Source organism: Choloepus didactylus, chromosome 14 (assembly GCF_015220235.1).
Source record: "Choloepus didactylus isolate mChoDid1 chromosome 14, mChoDid1.pri, whole genome shotgun sequence".
NCBI classification, from domain to species: domain Eukaryota; kingdom Metazoa; phylum Chordata; class Mammalia; order Pilosa; family Megalonychidae; genus Choloepus; species Choloepus didactylus.
In genome coordinates this window covers 11653688-11674800 of record NC_051320.1, presented here as the reverse complement: position 1 = coordinate 11674800, position 21113 = coordinate 11653688, and the positions used below count along the sequence as shown (strand labels likewise).

At 38.0% G+C, this 21113-nt stretch overlaps 1 protein-coding gene across 1 annotated transcript in view; it reads right to left on the bottom strand.

Moving 5' to 3' along the window:
- RP1 (RP1 axonemal microtubule associated) overlaps positions 1–21113 on the bottom strand; it is a 351706-nt gene that overhangs the window by 230131 nt on the left and 100462 nt on the right. The window contains exons 8-9 of the mRNA XM_037803054.1: positions 19353–19504; positions 17948–18026 (exon numbers count right to left, since the gene is read on the bottom strand). Coding sequence (XP_037658982.1) covers positions 17948–18026; positions 19353–19504 — 231 coding nt within the window. The remainder of the gene's footprint in view (positions 1–17947; positions 18027–19352; positions 19505–21113) is intronic.

The window sequence follows — 21113 nt, the reverse complement described above, 5'->3', positions numbered from 1 at the left end:
GGACCATCCAGACTTCAGAGAAAGCATGGCTGCTACACCCTGATTTCAAACTTCCAGCCCCTGGAACTGTGAGACAATAAATTTCTGTTGTCTTAAGTCACCCAGTTGATAGTACTTTGTTATGGCAGCCCCAGGAATCTGCATTAAGCCACTCAAGAGAGCACCCAGGAAGGGGAGGAGTTCTATTCCAAAGAGAATAGAGAGGATGTTCACTCAAACTCCAGTAAACAGTAAATGGGGAATTCCTAAGGCCTCTAGCAAGCACAAGCCCAGGAAAAGATGTGAGTATCGAAAGATGGGCTAGGGTGACCGGACTGCCAGGAATAAGGGGTTTCCTTGAAAGTGGGATTTTCAGTGCTAAAATCAGGAGAGGCCCAGGAAAACCAGGACAGTTGGTCATTCTAGAGATACACCAAGAACTTGCATGTTTTACATGTTCCCAGGTGATGATGGCCCAGGTACCACACACTGAAACTACTCCCCAAAATGACAAAGTCATGGTTTCATGCCTTTGCACATGACATGGAATGTCATCCCCCAAATGCTTTTGATGTATCCAATTTCATTTTTAAAGCTGAAAAGAAAAAAGAAAGAAAAGAAAGAACTATTTGTCTCCTTTAGGGGGGGAAAAATTTATCAGAGTTCTGTTTTAAAAGTTTTCAAAGCGACTGAGGAATCTGTAAAGAAAACTCTTAGAAGTAATGAGGTATTGATTAAAATATATATATACATATTTAATAAAAATAAAAGAACTTGGTGATTGTGGGAAGATGGCAGAATAAGAAGGTCCAGGAACCAGTCCCTCCACAAAACCAACTAATGAACTGGCAGGAACTGTCTGATTTAACTCCTTTCACACTCCAGAGTCTAGGGGAACACTGCGCAGCGTCCAGAAAGGAGTGGGAGGAAGAGGCTTGCAAACTGCCATAAAGATCAGTGAGTTTCTCCCTCCCTCAGTGGCTACCATCGCCCTTCCTTAGCCTCGTGGCCGGCAGCAATGGAGACTGGAGCTTGGGCTCCTGGCTCAGCTTGGTGCCAGGGTGGGACATAAAGAGCTAATCCTCCAAACTCCTGGAATGTGTAGTCTGGTCACAGATCTCTACCTTTGAGCTGCTACTTCAGATCACTAGGGGCCGCTCCAAGGGCAGCCACTGTTCCAAACCCCCTTGTGTAAAGTTGAAAGAGGAATCTTAAAGGGAATAACCTTCCTCAAAACAACAAAAAAATGGTGAAAGGGCTACATTAACAAGGCAAATGCTGAATCAAGGAAACACAACTGCAAAAGCAATAGAAGAAGTTACCTGGTGCCCTTGCCAGCCCCACCCCCAAAACATCTACAAAGCAGGGTAGAGCCAGCTTGTGCTCCCATTGTGGGTCCCTGGTCCTATACCAGAGGGAGCAGAGTGCCCCTGTGTGCATACTGGGTGTGTGTATGTCAGTGCCAATCTACCAGGTGAAAGTCTGAGAGACTGAGTCAGGGACATGTCTTGGGCTTGCCCTCTCAGAGTTTGTCCTAAGGGCAGAGAAGCCACTTACAGACAACTGGGACAGTGTGAGAAACAATTAAGTTGAAGCAGCCTGAGGACGAGGACTATCTGCATTAAGTCACTCAAGAAAGCACCCAGGAAGGGGAAGAATTCTATTCCAAAGAGAATAGAGAGAATGTTCATTCAAACTCCAGTAAATAGTAAATGGGGAATTCCTAAGGCCTCTAGCAAGCACAAGCAAGAAAAGAAGCAGTCTCCACAGTTCTCACTCCATGTAGGCTCAGATAAGACACAGAAGACCCTGCACTTCCCAGATGCCTCAGGCCAATCTTGATTAAGGGCTAAGCTCTGAAGGAGACCACCAGCCAAAGCAGTGCCAATTTGCAAAGACAGACAGGTGACTTTTGCCTTGGTTTGTTTGTTTTGATTAGCTCATGGCATTCAAGATCATCTCTGTCATATCACTACCTGGATACATACTTAAGGAACACACAGCTCAGGGACTAAATTCCAGAGTTAACACTTTATAATATTAAAATGTAAAGTGTGTGATAAAAAGTTACAAGACAAAAAAAAAAAAAAAAAAAAAAAAAAAAAAAAAAAAAAGCAGCAGCAGGAAATAAGGACCATTCAAAGGTACAAGATAAAAACCCAGAAACCAAATAAAAACCCAGGACCAAACTTTGAACTTGCTGGTCAGAGACTTTAAAAATACTATCCTCAATATGCTCAAAGAGATAAAGGAAAACACAGAGAAAGAATTAAAAGATATGAGGACAACAATGAGTGAAACATGTAAATCTCTCCAGAGAAATACTGGAGTTGGAGAATACAATAAATGAAATGAAAAATTCCCTAGATGGTTTCAACAGCAGATTGGACATGGCAGAAAAGGGAATCAGTTATCTTAAGACAAGGCAACTGAAATGATTTAGGCAGAGGAGCATAAAGATAAAAGAATAAAATAAAATGAACAGAGCCTAAGAGACCTGGAGACACTGTTCTAGTTTGCTAATGCTGCCAGAAGGCAAAAGACCAGAAATGGATTGGCTTTTTATAAAAGGGGGTTTATTTGGTTACACAGTTACAGTCTGAAGGCCATAAAGTGTCCAAGGTAACATATTAGCAATCGGGTACCTTCACTGGAGGATGGCCAATGGTGACCAGAAAACCTTTCTTAGCTGGGAAGGCATGTGGCTGGCGTCTGCTCCAGAGTTCTGGTTTCAAAATGGCTTTCTCCCAGGATGTTCCTCTCTAGGCTTCAGCTTCTCTCCAAAATGTCACTCTCAGTTGCTCTTGGGGCATTTGTCCTCTCTTAGCTTCTTTGGAGCAAAAGTCTGCTTTCAAAGGCCATCTCCAAAATGTCTCTGTAAACTGCAGTTCCTCTCGCAGCTTCTGTGCATTCTTCAAAGTGCCCCCTCTTAGCTGTAACAAAGCTTGTTCCTTCTGTCTGAGCTTCTGAGCTTATATAGTCCTCCAGTAAACTAATCAGGCCCATGCTGAATGGGCGGGGCCACACCTCCATGGGAAGTATCCAATGAAAGATCTCACCCACAGTTGAGTGATCACATCTCCACAGAAACATACAATCAAAAGTCTCCAACCCAATCAACACCAATAAGTTTCCTGCCCACACAAGACTGCATCAAAGATAATGGCGTTTGGGGGAATATAATACATCCAAACCAGCACAGGCACCATCAAGCATACCAATATATGCATTATGGGGCTTACAGAAGGAGAAGAAATAGAGAAAGGGGAAGAAGGAATATTTAAAGAAACAATGGTGGAAATTTGTGAAAGACATGAATATGCATGTTCAAAAAGCCCCAAAACCCCAAACAGGATAAACACAAGAGAACCTCACCCAGACACATAATAATCAAATTGTCCAAGGCCAAAGACAAGGAAAGAGTTCTTAAAGCTTCAAGAGAAAAGCAACAAAATATGTACAAGAGAATCTCAATAAGACTGAAAGCCAATATCTCATCAGAAACCATGGAGGCCAGAAGGCAGTGGTATAAAATATTTAAAGTGCTAAAAAAAAATTACCAACAAAAATTTTATATCAGGCAAGACTTACTTTTAAAAATGAAACAGATTAACACATTTTCCCAGATAAGCAAAAAATGGAGGAAGTTCATTAACACTAGATATGCCCCACAAGCAACACTAAAGGGGGTTCTTCAGACTGAAAGGAAAGGACATTAGACTGTGGATCAAAGTAGCATAAAGACATAATGTCCTCTGATAAGGTAAAGATATGGGTAATTATAAATGCCAGTAATATTGTATTGTTACGTAATTCCACTTCTTACTTTTTGCAGGTACTAAAATGCAAATGCATAAAAGTATGATGAATCAATGGTTTTGGACATAAATGTACAAACATACAATTTGTAACAAGTACAAAAAAAATGGAGTAACAGAAAGGGTAAAAGAACAGTTTGTGTATGTATATACTAATTGATTGATAAAGAGGTCAGTTCAGCAAGAAGGCATAACAATTATTAATACATGTGCAAAGCAGAGTTCCAAAGCATATAAAGCAAATATTGACAGTTTTAGAGAGAGATATAGATGGTTCTACATTAATAGTAGGATTTTTCACTATAACACTTTCAATAATGGATAGAACATCTAGACAGAAGATCAATAAGGAAATAGAAGACTTAGACAATACTCTAAATCAGGTAGACCTAATAGACATGCATAGAACACATCACCCAAAAGCAACTGAATACAAATTCTTCTCATTGCATACAGTTCATTCTCCAAAACAGACCATTTGTTAGGTCACAATACAAGTCTCAATAAATTCAAAAATACTGAAATCACACAATGTATTTTCTCCAGTGATAATGGAATAAAGCTAGCAATCAATAACAGAGGGAGAACAGGAAAATTCACAAATGTGTGGAAACTAAACAACATGCTCTTAGATATCCAATGTGTAAGAAGAAATCACAAGGGAAATAAGGAAATATCTTGAGATAAATGAAGCTGAAAACAAAACATACCAAAATTTAAGGGATGCAGCAAAGGCCATTCTGAGAGGGAAATTTATAGCTCTAAATGTTACATTAAAAAAGAAGAAAGATCTCAAATAAGAGGCCTAACCTCAACACTGGAGGAAGGAGAAAAAGAACAAACTAAACCCAAATGAGCAAAAGGAAGGAAATAACAAAAATTGGAGTGGAGATAAATGAAATCAAGAATTAAGAAAATAACAAGGGGAATCAACAAAACCCAAAGTTGATTCTTTGAAAAGATCAATAAAATTGGCAAACCTTTAGCTAGGCTGAGAAAGAAAAAAGATAAAGAACACATAACTAAATCAGAAATGAAAAGGGGAACTTTACTGCCAATCCCACAGAACTAAAAAGAACTATGAGGATACTATGAACAACTGTATGCCAACAAATTAGATAAACTAGATGAAATGGACAAATTACTAGAAACACACAAACTACCTACACTGACTCAAGAAGAAACAGATCTCAACAAACCAATAACTAATAAAGAGATTGAATAATTAATCCAAAACCTCCCAACAGAGAAAAGCCCAGGAACAGATCACAGAGGAATTTTATCAAACATTTGAAGAAGAATTAACATCAATCCTACTCAAACTCTTCCAAAATATTGAAGAGTAAGGAACAAACCCTAGCTCATTCTATGAGGCCAAAATCACCCTAATACCACAGCCAGATAAAGACACAAGAAAAGAAAACTACAGACCAATATCCCTTATGAATGTAGATGCAAAAATTCTCAACTAAATATGAGCGAACTGAACCAAAAAGCCCATCAAAAGAATATATACCATGATAAAGTGGGATCTATTCCAGTTATGCAAGGGTGGTTCAACATAAGAAAATTAATAAATATTATACACCATATTCACAGAACAAAAGTGAGAAAAATCACAATCGTCTCACTTGATGCAGAAAAAGCATTTAACAAATTCAAGCACCTCTTCTTGATAAGAACACTCAGACAGCTAAAAATGCAAGGAAATTTCACCACTATTATTCAACATTGTACTAGAAGTTCTTGACAGAGCAATTAGGCAAGAAAAAGAAATAAAATGCATCCAAATTGAAAAGGAATAAGTAAAAATTTCCCTATTTGCAGATGACATGATCCTATATACAGAAAATCCTGAAAAAATTTTCACAACAAAGCTACTGCAACAAATAAATAAATTAAGCAAAGTGGTAGGGTACACGTTCAACATGTAAAAATGAGTAATGTTTCTAAACACTAGTAATGAACAATCAGAAGAAGAAATTAAGAAAAAAATTCCACTCACAATACCAATGAAAAGAATGAAATATCTGGGAAAAAACTTACCAAGGCTGTAAAGGACTCATATGTAGAAAACTACAAAACATTACTAAAAGAAATCAAACAAGACCAGAATTAATGGAAGGACATTCCATGTTCATGGATTGGAAGCCTAAATATCAGTAAGATGTTAATCCTGCCCAATTGCATATATTTAATGCAATCCCAATCTAAGTTCCAACAACTTTCTTTGCAGAAACGGAAAAGAAAATTATCAAATTTATATGGAAGAGTAAGGGGCCTTGAATTTAAAAAGCCATCTTGAAAAAGAATAATGAACTTAGAGGATTCACACTTCCTTATCTTAAAACTTATTATAAATCCACAGTAATGAAAACATCATGGTACTGACACAAGAGCAGACATATAAACCAATGGAATTGAATTGAGAGCTCAGAAATCAACTCTCCTACTTATGGCCAACTGATCTTTGGCAAGATGGCAAATACCACTCAATAGGAGAATAGTCTCTTCAACAAATGGCACTGTGAAAACTGCATCTCCATTTTCAAAGAAAAAAAAAGGAGAACACCTACCTCACAACTTATACAAAACCAAATCAAAATGAATCAAAGACCTAAATACTGGAGCCAGAACTATCAAACTCCTAGAGGAAAATGTAGGGAAGCATGTTTAGTACCTTATGTTAGGCAATGGCTTCTTAGACTTTACACCCAAAGCACAAGCATCAAAAGAAAAAAAAATAGATAAATGGCACCACATCAAAACTAAAAACTTTTGTGTCTCCAAGGACTTGATCATTAAAGTAAAATGCCAACCTACATAAGGGAAGAAAATATTTGGAAACTACATAGTCAATAAAGGTTTAATATCCAGAATATATAAAGAAATCCTTCAATTAACAACAAAAAGACAAACAACCCAATGAAAAAATGGGCAAAAGACTTTAATAGGCATCTCTCCAAGAAGATATGCAAATAGCCAGAAAGCACATAAAAAGATGCTTAACATCATTAGCCATCAGGGAAATGCAAATCAAAACCACAATGAGATACCATTTCACACCCCCTACAATGGCTGCTATTAAGAAAATAGAAAATTGCAAGCATTGGAGAGGATGTAGAGAAAAAGGGACACTCATTCACTGCTGGTAAGAATGTAAAATGGTGCAGCTGCTGTAGAAGACAGTTTGGCAGTTCTTCAGACAGCTAAGTATAGAAATACCACATGATCCATAAATCCCTCTAGTCAGTATACACCCAAAAGAATCGAAAATAGGAACTCAGATATTTGCCTACCAAAGTACATAGTAGCATTATTCACAATTGCCAAAAGAGGAAAGCAACCCAAGTGTCCATCAACAGATGAATGGATAAATAAAATGTGTTATCTACATACGATGGAATATTACTCAGCTGTAAAAAGGAATGAAGTCCTGATAAACAGAATAACATGTATGAACCTTGAAGATCTCATGCTGAGTGAAATACGCCAGACACAAAATGACAAATATTGTATGATTTCACTAATCGGAAATAATTTCAGTAAGCAACCTGTTTAGGGTCAGAATCTGGAATACGGGTTATAAGGGGACTGGGATGGGATAGGAAATGGGAAGTTAAAGCTTAAGATGTACAGTGTTCCTATTTGGAATGATGGAAATGTTTTGGTAATGGATGATGGTGATGGTAGCACAACATTGTGAATGTAATTATCAGCACTGAAATATATATCTGAATGTGATTAAAAGGAAAAATGTTAGATGGTATGTATGGTAGAAGAATAAAAATTTTTTAAAAATCCATACTACATAAACAATGAACCATCAGAGAGAGAGACTAAGAGAAAGAGAGGGAGAGAGACAGAGAGAGGGAGAGACACCCAGGACTGGTTTTAGAATGAGAAAAGATAAGTTGGTGAAGAAAGTCAGATTTTCCCTTGGGGAATTGATTAGGTAGGAAGAATAGAGTTTAGGAGTTAAAAGTTCAATGGAAATGTGTTATTTTCTTTTACAATACATATAATAAGTAGTTTACATTATGAAAAGCATTATTAATTCCTTAATGTAATATTTATTTTTTAATTGAATTCGTTTTAGGAAAATAGGCCAAACGAAACCAGAAAAAAATAATGTTAAAACTGTATTATTCCAGCAGCTGCAAAAAATAAAAATCAATTAATTTGAACTAAATATTTTCAACTCTTTTCTATGCCTGTATGCATAGAGAGAGAGCATGCCCACACGCAATAAAATTTGGATCACACTGCATAAAGAACTGGTATCCTGCTGCCTCAGAGACAAGTGGTATGCAATATGCTGTTTCCTCTTTCTGGTTACACAAGAGGACAGCATTTCTTAGATTCTCCTAAAATTAGATAGAGGACTGTATGACTCATTTATTGCCAATAGAAGGTGAGAAAAAATGATGTGCACCTTCCAGGCCTAGTCCTTAAAAACATCCCCGCAATGCCCTGGCTGCCCTCCACCCAACTGGGGTGACTGGTCTAGTTTGCTAATGCTGCCGGAATGCAAAACACCAGAGATGGATTGGCTTTTATAAAAGGGGGTTTATTTGGCTACACAGTTACAGTCTTAAGGCCATAAAGTGTCCATCAACAAAGGGTACCTTCACTGGAGGATGGCCAATGAGTGTACAGAATACCTGTGTTAGCTGGGATGGCACGTGGCTGGCGTCTGCTCCAAAGTTCTGGTTTCCAAATGGCTTTCTCCCAGAACGTTCCTCTCTAGGCTGCAGTTCCTCAAAAACGTCACTCTCAGTTGCTCTTGGGGCATTTGTCGTCTCCTAATTTCTCTGGAGCAAAAGTCTGTTTTCAACAGCCGTCTTCAAAACTGTCTATCATCTGCAGCTCCTCTCTCAGCTTCTGTGCATTCTTCAAAGTGTCCCTCTTGGCTGTAGCTCCTCTTCAAAATGTCACTCTCAGCTGCACTAAGTTCCTTCTGTTTGTCAGCTCCTTTATATGGCTCCAGTGATTTAATTTAGACCCACCCTGAATGGCTGGGGTAACACCTTCATGGAAATTATCCATTCAGAGTCATCACCCACAGTTGGGTGAGGCGCATCTCCATGAAAACACTCAAAGAATTACAATCTAATTAACACTGATACGTCTTCCCACACAAGATTACATCAAAGAATGTGGCTTTTTCTGGGGGACATAATACATTCAAACTGGCACAGTGACCCTGGAGGCCACACAGTCCCCGTGGCATAGCTGCACAGTGGCAGTGCTCCTGGGTCACTGCCTGGATAACAGCTGCCAAGGAGACTTTCCAACTTGCATAAGACAGTGGTATGGACAACAAATAAATCTCTGCTATGGCAAGTCCCTCAGATTTGGCAATAATTTGTTACAGGAGCTAGTGAGTGTTAATTACCTAAACCACATATTTGATTTGTTCCCCTGATATTATACATGAGCATTTCCCCATTTTCCTCTAAATGTTCTCAAACAATACTATTTTTAAAGTTGTAAAGAATTTCAGTGTATGGATGTATAATAATATAACAAATTTCCTATTGGAAAGAGGGAATTTTTGCTATCAGGCATAATAATACTGCCACTTAAAATTTTGAGCACAGATTTTATTCGTATTTCTCAATATTTCTTTTAAATAGCTATTTAGAAGTGAAATTACAGACTCAAATCTTAAGGAACTTTTTAAAACTTCTAAATAAAATGCCAAATCACCACACCAGCAGTGTTTAAGTATTAACCTCAAAGAACTGTTCCTAATACTAATTATGACACTGCGTTATTTGTCCACAATTCATTCTTCCCTCCTCACCCCTCTGTTTATGGGTTTGGCCACTGGATTTGACTGGGCCAGTGAGAAAGGGCTGAAAGGACACTATGCCTGGTCCCAGCTCAGGCCCTCGACCCCAAGAAGAGAACTGCTCAACCTGGATCCTGGAATGAAGTCTTGGTGGGGGGGGGGCAGATCTGACCCCACTTCCAAGTCAGAAACCCAGCTGAACCCAGCCAAGATCAGCCGGAAGACAACTGGTCATGAGCATTTTTATACTCATTGCACATTTTTGTTCTACTCATTTTTGAATATCCGTTATATACTAAAGTACTAGCCCTTTTTCCAAGTTTGTGGCTTAACTTTCAATTTTGTTTTCTGTGTTTTTGACAGTCATATATTTTGACATTTATGTAGTCAAATCTGCCATTGTCTTTTTCTTTTCCAAAAAAGACCTTGGAAAGCTTGAAATTAGATGTCCACCTATATTTTCTTCTATTTACTTTAAAACTTATTTTTTTATGGTTGGCTAATCTTATTTTATTGTTTGCAATAGCCATCCAATTGGCCCAAAGTTACACTTTTTGAATATATGAAGGCAGAAAATTATAAGCTACCATTTTAATGTAAAAATTTTAAATTCCATAAAACTTTTATAGATGCTTCTTTTTCCAGTCCTCAAAAAAACCATGTAGAGGCAGAGATTGCAAGCTTCTAAACAGAAGCTGTGAGTGAAATATTTTAGTGTAAAGAGGTTGTTGATACAGATGCTTTTAAGAGAAAAGTTGTAGAGCAGTATAGCAATCCACAGGCTAGTTAGATAAGGTTACAAACTGGCAATGTTCTTCAGGTCTTTCATTTGCTAATACAAAAATTATAAATCTAATCCATATTGAAGGGAAGGGACAAATGTCAGAATTATACATGTTTCTGTAACTTGCCACTGTGAACGTGTCTGTATTATCTTATTTTTAAGGAGATCCCTTTAAGGCATCTAGACTTCAAAGGGTAACTCTTAATCCTTGTGCTTCCCATCCTAATCCTAATTGACTGCCATGGGACACCACTTTGGGGGCTTGAGGGGGACAATAAATAAGCCTACATCTACCCACCTGAGTCTAGAGTGAAGTGAGACACAGACATGGTGGTCAGACAATTGGAGATCAAAATATCATTTTAGTCAATAGCAAAATTGATACTGGAGATCAAGTCTTGCTAATCAAGTGTGTAGCCCAAATAAAAGGGACTTTGCAAATGTGATTAAGTTAGAGGTCTGAGATGAGGAGATTATCTTGGATTAACCAGGTGGGTCCAATGTAATCACAAGGGTCCATTAAGAGGAAGGCAGGAGAGTCAGAGACAGAGGTCAGAGGGAGAAATTGGAAGGTTCTGTGCAGCTGGTTTGAAAATGGAAAGTGGGGCCATGAGCCAAGAAATGCAGGCAGCCTCCAGAAGCTAGAAAGGGTGAGAAAACAAATTTCTCCCTGGAGGCTCCAGAAAGAATATGGCCCTGGCAACACCATGACTTCTGACCTCTAGACCATTATTTTAAATCACTAAGCTTGTGGTCATTTGTTACAGCAGCAAGGAAGTTAATATAGTGAGTGATCTTCTGCATAATGTCTCCACTGGTCACAGGCAGTTCTAGAAAACTGCAGACATTTCCTGCCAAGGCAATTCTACAAGGAACCTTTAAATTTTACAACATGGAAAAGCAGACCAAATACCATTCCTGCAGGCTTGTTGGCAACAAAGAAGGAGAGCAGAAGGATCTTAACCTCACGTGAACTGAATTCATCTTTTCTCTAAAGCAAATATGGAAGAGAAATAAAAAGAGAGGAGAGGCTAAAAAAAAGATGGTTCATTCAAAGAAGTGAAATAAAGAAAAACAAACTTTCAATGAGGCAGACAAGACATTGGACTTACCAGACAAAAGCATCTTAAATATGTGAACAGAGCTAAAGGAAAACATGAACAAAGAGCAGAAGGAAATCAGGGGGACGATATAAGAATAAATGAGAATTTCAATAAACAGATCAAAATTATAAAAAGGAATCAAACAGAAATGCTAGAGCTGAAAAGTAAAACATCTGAAATAAAAATTTCAGAGCATTCAGAGCTAGCAGAAGAAAGTATCAGCAAACATGAAAACAGGAATTTTGAAATATCTAGTCTGAGGAACAGAAAGAACAAAGAATGAAGAAAAGAGAACAGAGCCTAAGAGACCTGTGGGACGGGACACCATCAAGTGTACCACCATATGCATTACAGGAGTCCCAGAAGAAAGACGGAAAGGGGCAGAAAAAAAGAGTCAAAGAAAAAAGAAGCAACTCATCAAGTGCAAGAAAGACACAGTAAGATTAAGTGCCAAGTTCTCATCCTAAACCATGGAGGTGAGAAGGCAGTGGGCATGACATATTTAATGCACTGAAAGAAAAAAACTGTTAACCAAAAATTCTGTATCTGGAAAAACTTTCCTTCAAAAATGAGGAAGAGATTAAGACATTCCCAGATAAGCAAAAGCTGAGGGAGCTTGTCATCCCTAGACCAACCCTACAAGAAGTGCTAAAGAGAGTTCTTCAGATTGAAAGGCAAGGACACTGGACAATAAATCAAAGCTGCATACATAAAGATCTCTGATAAAGTTAACTACATGGGTAGATATAAATGCTAGCACTCTTCTATTTTTGTTTACTTTACTTTTTACTTCTTACAGGATCTAAAATGCAAATTTATAAAATGTAGTGATAAATCCATGGTTATGGATATACAATGTATAAAGATGTAAATTGTGGGGGGATGCTGGCAAGATGGCAGCATAGAAAGAAGTGGAAGACTTAGTCTCCCCCAGAACAATTCATAAATGAACAAAAAACCAGTAAATAACCTGGAATGGTAGTGGGGAGACAAACATGACAGTACACTCAACTTCCACTGACATGAATTGGGAGGAATGCCCGAGATCACAGCATAAAATCTGTAAGTAAAATTGCGAACCTGCGCTGAGAGCCAAGAACCTAGAGCCGGGAGCCCCTCCCTCATGGAAGCTGCACTGTGCACTTTCTCAGCCCAGCTCCAAGTGAGGTTTTAATAATAACTGCTCAATACAGACAGCGAATCCTCAACAAGCAGACAGAGGCTTTTGGTGACAACTGACCTTGGGAGAATCGGGGGAAATATTCTGTCTCTCGCTCTCTCTCTGTGGAGAAAACCTCAGCTGCTCTTAGCCCACAAGGCGTTGCAGTAAAGACAGCCTCACACATTCTGTATTCTGAAACGAGCTGAGAGCCCCGCGGCACAGCCAAGCGGCCAAGCCTTCCCTAGAAGGATGGCGCACACTGATGATGTAGCACGGCATCCCCCTCGGCTGAGGGAAGATTGCGGCTGGGAGGGGGGATCTGCTCAGAGAACCCAGGGGCGCTATGCCAAGTCTGGTGGTTTATGGTACACTGAGAGAGAGCTGCCCTTCCTCCCTGGCCACCCGTGTACGCACCCCACATTCAGGGCGGGCAACTCCAGCAGCACGCCCAGGCTGAGCTCTCCAACTGAACACACAAGAATCATTTCCCCTCACTATGCGAGAACTGACTGGAGGGATATAGATGGCTCACAGACGCCATCTGCTGGTTACTTAGAGAAAGTGTATGTCACCAAACTATCTCTGAAAAATTAGATCAATATCCCTTTCTTTTTTTTTGATACAACTTGAAAGAACCCTATCAAGCAAAACAAATGCCAAGAGGCCAAAAACAACAGAAAATCTTAATGCATATGATAAAACCAGATGATATGGAGAATCCAGCTCCAAACACACAAATCAAGATTTCGGAAGAAATGTTATTCCTCGCAAATTTAATTAAAGAACTACAATCAAAGAACGAAAACATGGCAAAGGATTTAAAGGACATCAAGAGGACCACGGCCCAGGATATAAGCGCCATAAAAAAGACACTAGAAGAGCATAAAGAAGACATTGCAAGAGTAAATAAAAAAATAGAAGATCTTACAGAAATAAAAGAAACTGTTGGCCAAATTAAAAAGACTCTGGATATTCACAATACAAGACTAGAGGAAGCTGAACAACATCTCAGTGTCCTAGAAATCCATAGAACAGAAAATGAAAGAACAAAAGAAAGAATGGAGAAAAAAATTGAAAAAATCGCAATGGATCTCAGGGATACGATAGATAAAATAAAACATCCAAACTTAAGATTCATTGGTGTCCCAGAGGGGGAAGAGAAGGGTAAAGGTCTAGCAAGAGTAGTCAAAGAAATTGTTGGGGAAAACTTCCCCAACCTTCTACACCATATAAACACACAAAGCATAAATGCCCAGCGAACTCCAAATAGAATAAATCCAAATAAACCCACTCCAAGACATATTCTGATCAGATTGTCAAATACTGAAGAGAAGGAGCAAGTTCTGAAAGCAGCAAGAGAAAAGCAATTCACCACATACAAAGGAAACAACAGAAGACTAAGTTGTGACTACTCAGTGGCCACCATGGAGGTGAGAAGGCAGTGGCATGACATATTTAAAATTCTGAGAGAGAAAAATTTCCAACCAAGAATACTTTATCCAGCAAAACTCACCTTCAAATTTGAGGGAGAGCTTAAATTTTTCAAAGACAAACAAATGCTGAGAGACTTTGCCAATAAAAGACCTGCCCTACTTCAGATTCTAAAGGAAGCCCTACCAACAGAGAGACAAAGAAAGGAGAAAGAGATATAGAGAATTTTAACAGACATATACAGTACCTTACATCCCAAATCACCAGGACACTCATTTTTCTCTAGTGATTACAGATCTTTCTCCAGAAGGGACCATAAACTGGGACATAAAACAAGCCTCAAGAAATTAAAGAAAAAAAAAAATTGAATATACTCAAAGAACATTCTCCAAACACAATGGAATACAAATAGAAGTCGCTAATTTTTGAACTATAACTCCACTATTTACTTCCTACATGATAAAAAAATACACAAACTCTAAGGACAAATCAGTGGTTTTGAACTCAATGTAAAATATGTAATTTTAGACAACTGTATAAAGGTGGGGGAATGAAGGAGTATAGGAACATAGTTTATATGCCCTATTGAAGTGAAGGAGGTATCAAAGAAAAACAAGATTGGTAGGGATTTAAGAGGTTAATTTTAAGCCCCACAGTAAACACAAAGAAATTATCAGAGAATATAACCATAGAGATGAAATTAGAGTTTGGGTTAAGAGAAATGGGGGAAGGGGCAATGGGAAGTTAAGAAAGGAGTGCAGGGTTGCTGTTTGAGGTGAAGGGAAATTTCTAGCAATGGATGGTGGGAAAGAGCATAACATCATTCTAAATGTGATTAATCCCACTAACAGAAGGCTAGGGAGGGGGTGGAATGGGAAGATTTAGGCTGTATATATGTTTCCACAATTGAAAAAAGGAAAAAAAGAAAAAGATAGTCTAACTAGATGACAATTGAATGCTAAGGATGAACTTGGATGGGATTGGAGGGTGGAGGACAGGTGGCTCAAAGGGACATAGTTGAGACATAAGGAAAAGGAAATATAGAATGTAAGCATTGTATCATTGTTGAATCTCTTATACTTCTTAGCTGTGCTTAATGGAATTACATAAAACAATGTTCTTGTTCATGGGAAGTACATACTTGAATTATAGTGTATATTCAAGGATGTGTGCAGCTAACTCTCATATGTTCAAAAGATAGAGAAATATAGGATGGATGATAGATAGGGAGGGAAAGAAATAGTGATGTGACAGCATGTTAAAGCTGATGGATTGAGCTATCAGGGGAGGGGGGTCAGGGTATGATGAAATTCTGTGTATGGGGCTAGTATTGTTTTTGCAACTATTCATGCAACTTTGAATTTATTTCAAAAAAAAAAAAAGATGTAAATTGTGACAAGAAAAACATAAAGTGGGGGGATGGAAGGGTAGAGAAACAACTGCTAACTTACTGCAAGGAAAACCTATGCCCTTTATATCCAGCAGGGGATGTTGAGCCAAGAGTCACTTCCTTCATAAATCCTAAATGCTTGCACCTACATTTGGGATGAAAAGGCCTTGCTTTCTACTGGTTCGTTCTGGTTTTTGAGCAAATGAGAAAAAAAAATACCATTATAGCCTTCTGTTAGACTGTAATTACAGGTCAGATTTTCAATTTGACCCAAGGATCATGGATCAGACTGAAATATCTAACATCAAATTTTCATTTTAGTTTAACTGTTTATTGTTAAATTTTGGTTTCATTACATTGTGATAGAGAAGGACACATGCTTTGGGAAATTTATTGAGATTTTCTGTTTTGCTTAATACATGAATCAAATTATAAAAGTATTTCATGAAGTTTTGAAATGAAGATGTTTCTGTGTGTGCAGGGTACACAATATTTGAAAGAGCTTAATCGAGGGGCCTGGTTGATGTGTCTAAATCTGAGAGGCAATAAAACCCTATCCTAAGATTGTCTTCCTTTTCATTTCTTTTGGGCTATCTAAAAGGATTTTACCTTATATATTTAATTGCAACATCATCTGTTGCATAAAGGCTCATAAATGTTATAAACTCACTGTGAATCAATAATTTTATCAAGGAAAAATACCTCTTGTATCTTTTAATGTTTTTTGCCTCAAAATTTTATCTTACAGTAAGCTTACCAAAAAAAAATTCTGTTTGCTTTTTATTTATATATCCTTATCACATATTATTAACTAAACTTTTATTTTTAATATTGCTGGGTTATTTATTTTCAGTGTGTCTTTGCATGGAGTATATAATTGGACATGGCTACTTATTCTGAGAACATTGCCTTTGTTTAGAAAAATGTGCAAAATTTGGAAATAAGGCAAAAAGATGACTGCATATCCTTTCAATGTCATATGAGGGTATTGTTTAACAGAGCTATCTAAGGGTCATCTCGTTCTCTGTGGTATTGTAATGCTATTTGCCTTATTATTTACTATGGATTAGGACCCAGACTCTGTAAAATTAAATATCAAACCACAGAGAAATAATAAGATGTAAGTGATTTTTTTGTCTGGTAAAGATATAAATGAATTTTGTCTAGGGGAGAAGATAATCTCAAGATATGTTTTACTGTCTGTAGGACAGTAACCATATTTTTAGTCTGACATCAACTTTATTCACCACTTGTATTCGTTAGGGTTCTCTAGGGAAACAGAATCAACAAGAGATATCTATATATAAGATTTTATAAGAGTGTCTCACGCAACTGTGGGTATGCACGAGTCCAAATTCTGCAGGGCAGGCAGCAAACTGGCAACTTCAATGAACTCCTCAGGAAATACTTCCCTGGTCAGCCGAAGCAGAAGTGAAGGTCCTTTATCTGTCTCGCTTAAAAGTCTTCAACTGATTGGATTAAATCCACCTGATTGCATTCTCTCATTGTGGAAGACATACCCTTCATTGATGTAATCAGTCACAGCTGCAGCCAATTGACTGATGATTTAATAAACCACCCTTCTGTTTTATTAACCAGCCACAAATGTCCTTGCTATAATGTTTAGGCCAGTGCTTGCTTGACCAGACATCTGGGTACCATCACCTGGCCAAGTTGACACATGAACCTAACCATCCCACCACTTTTTGTTTACACCGGCTGTATATCTATATCTGTATCTTTTTTATATCTATCAGTTTCTTATATCCTCCTTTGAACCAGCTTTGTCATTCTGCTAATTCTCATTATTTAAAACACAAGTTCACTATATATTTGTATGAAAATTATGTTCTTAACATTTTGAACATTATACTGCAACTTTTTAGTAGGTGAGTTTAATCCATTTGTGTCAGTTATCATCTTGTTTTAGGTGTTCTGGTTTTTAATGCTTTCTTGGTATGTGCCATTTGGTATGTAAACTATGTTTACCTGATGGTTGTTTTAAACAGTAGCAGAGAGAGCTTTGTTGGAAAGATATGGGAAATCTCAGAGCCTATGGGAAAATTGTGGAACAAGCACGAACAAGGTTGCAGCAGAACACACAGCCGAGGTCTTGCTGCAGAACGGCCTCCTGACATGTCGCTGTCGGCTCCATCTCTGGAAAAGCTGCGTGGAATATTGCCACCAGTGGACACCGTGGCTGCTGCCACCAGCGGCATGCTGAAATCCTGCCACACCACAGCAAATAAATCCCAAGTGCCCCCATCCCCACCCCTGTTTTTCGGCATCACCTTTCCAGCTTGGCAGAGGACCCAATCAGCCACATCTATGTCATTGTGAAGAAAAATCTCTCTGCCTAAATTTTAAAGGGTATTTGGGGAAAATATTTTTATTTCAGCTACTCAGCATTTAGAGAACAGTTTCCCATAAATTTTCAACAACTATTTTTTAGATTTGTCCTGAAAAGAGTGGAAAAGTCTTACCTGGACCAAGGCCATCATGACCTATGACAATCTTGTACAAACCCCCAAGATTCACAGCTTCCAGAGAGAAGGTGTCAATCTATAACCAATAGAAAAGGTCTAATCAGAGCTTGACCATTAACTCTGATTTCTACCAAGGGTGTAAATTAATATACAGTGAAAACTGATTGTGAAAAGTCTTCATTAAGCAAATACACAAATCAGTTAGATCAAGTCAGAGGAAAACAATAATATCATTTTAAATAACATAATATGTTTTCAAATAAGCACCCTCCTCTTTCATTATAGTTTTAATTGTACAGGCATATATTTGGGGACTCTCTACAACTATATTTTTCAATAATCACACTATTAATCAAATAATTATAGAATATACTGAAAGTTTGCTTTATCTGAATACAAACAACTCCTGTCTGGCCTGGGATGGAAATTTTTTAGCTGTCATAGGCAGTGTTTATGGATCATTCACAAGTGTAATTCTTCTGAAGTAATTTTAGGATATTCATGCAAAAAAATTCATGAGTTATAACATTTATCTGGAGTCCCAGTGTGCTGCTACAATCAAAACTAGACAGGTTTGTGCCTCTATCGTTTTTGTATTCAGAATATGGGTAAAAGTGAGGAACCCAGAGTTCCTTTGATAGAATAAAAAATGATGCTATAGGTTAAAATGCAAGAAAAATACATCATGTAGCATATCAATGAAAAAAATAATCCAGAAACAAAATAGCCTTTGCATTTGTGTAGTGTCTTGTACATTTCAAAGTGTCTTCACATACATTTTATTTTATACCCAAAGTAGCTCAACAAGAACAGACAAGAAAGGTGAGGCATAGAGGCAAGATTAGAGCTCAGCTCTTCTGACACCTAGTGAGACTATTTTACTTTTGAGTGGCTCTGCTTCTGCATAAAGTAGACTGTTACAGATATAAATAACAGGTAACAAAACAATTAGAATTCATCAACAAAAAATTACTTCTCATACCGGTACACATTAATAGGTAACATTGTCATCTGTTGATCCACCTAACAGATCTGCTAGAAAAAAGAGGGCTTTCCATGCAATAACAGAAAGAAATGGCAGAGAAAATGAAGAGTTGTGATATTTATGATAATTGATGTAGAGCGCACTAAGAAAAAGAGGAAACGTGCAATGAAAATATTCTGATACACTCACTTAAGGACTGACTAAGTCATCAAAGAAAACTGAGATAACTAAAATTTGAAGGATCCATTTAAAAAAACCTCTAGATATTCTTTGAGCATTAATATTAGTAATAGTAAAAATAATACAAAGTATTCTATTTCTCCATTTGACAATATAAGGTTGTTACACATAGTTATCCACATTTGACAATATAAAGGTGGGTTTAAAAATCAGACCAAGAACTTTTTGCTCACTTACTTGTCCTCTTAAAAAATTGGAGGAGCTCTTTGCTCTAAACAGCTGTCTGGATCCTGTATCTCCCTTCTCCCCATAGAGAGAAATGTAGACATTGGCTACCGTGCCAGCATTCCACAGCTCACCAGTCACCACACGCACTTCATATACTGTCACTGATGATAAAAGAAAACTAAGTTTTAAATGCCAAGTATTATTCATGTGATAGAAAAATACATGTAATCAAGAGCTGCAGTTCCAGGTAAGATGGAGTAACACCCCAAACTCCACTGAATACAGCTATAAAATCTGAATAAAATGAGAACAGCTATATGAAGATCCTGAAAAGTAAACAGTAGCAGGAGTACTGGCGAAGAAGACCAGAATTTGAAGCACTGTGGAGCTGGCAGTGAGCTTACCATTTTTCCTTCTCTGATATCCTCCACCTACAGCAATGGACCAGAAATCTGAAAGTGGGCACTGGGGCTCAGCTGGAGAGCTCCAGGGAAAGCTCTCTGGTTCTGGTGAAGAAGAGGGAAGGGAACTCCTAATGCCTGGAGAAAGTGCAGATATTTTTCCCTTTTAATCCCATTGATCTCTTTGTTCTTTCACATGTCAGGGGCTGGGAACAGGAGCATACAGGAGCCAACACTGTGAAGGAGGAAACTTCCCCTCTGTTCAGTGGAGCTGGGTTCCAAGAGGGAGGCCAACCCCCATTGTTTTATTCTCTCTCTATTCTACTGCTGCCCAGCCCTGCTCATGGACACACTGCAGAGGTGCAGAGCAGAATAAGATGCCAAAAGCCACAATGTTCCAGCCAAAAGACCGAAAAAGAGGAGCCCAGGGAACTCTAAATACCAGGGAGGTTATGGAGAAGGAAGAACCCAGAAAAGCAAACCCACAAAGTTGTTTATGAACTCCTGGGTTCACCCCTGAGCTGCAGATGCATGGACATGATCTTATTTAGTATAGCAGATGCTCTGAGGTCTAAGCTGACAGATAAACCTCCACCCAGACCCCAGGCTAGCCACTGAGCAGCACACATGTAGGAGAGCATGGCAGAGACTTTAAAAACTGAACTGGCATTGGACTCACAGCACATAGAAGACAGCTTGGAATTTATGGCCTGAAAATAACCACTGCTCAACTACCTACTAAAACTAAACTATAAGCATTATCCACAGGATTTAAGTAAGACCCATTATCTCATAATAATACGTAAAATATTCAGGATACTGTTTAAAATTACACAGCATATGAAAAAAACAGGAAAACCTCAATTTATGGGAAAAAACTAGGAACGGAGGCAACAGCACCAAGATGAACAGGTATTGGGATTATGATGACTTTAAAGCAGCCAAATACAAATGCTCCAACAAATGATCAGAAACACTCTTGAAACCAATGGAAAAATAGAAAGTCTCAGCAAAGGAAGAGAAAATGTAAAGAAGAACAAATGAAAATTTTAGAATGGATAAAACATAACAGCCAAATTTTTAAATCTCACCAGATGGGCTCAAGAGCAGAATGGAAAGAACAAAAGAAAGCATCAGAGAACTTGAAGATAGATCCATAGATATTATCTGATCTAACAACAGAGAAAAAAAATTTAATTTAAAAAACAGAGCCTCTGAGACCTCTGGGACCTGTGGTATAACAACAGAAGAGCTACCATCCATGCCATGCATCCCCAGAGGAGAAGGGAAAGAGTATGAGGATGAAAAAGAGTATATAAAGAAATAATGGGTAACAACTTCTCAAATTTGGCAAAAGGCACCCACAGAT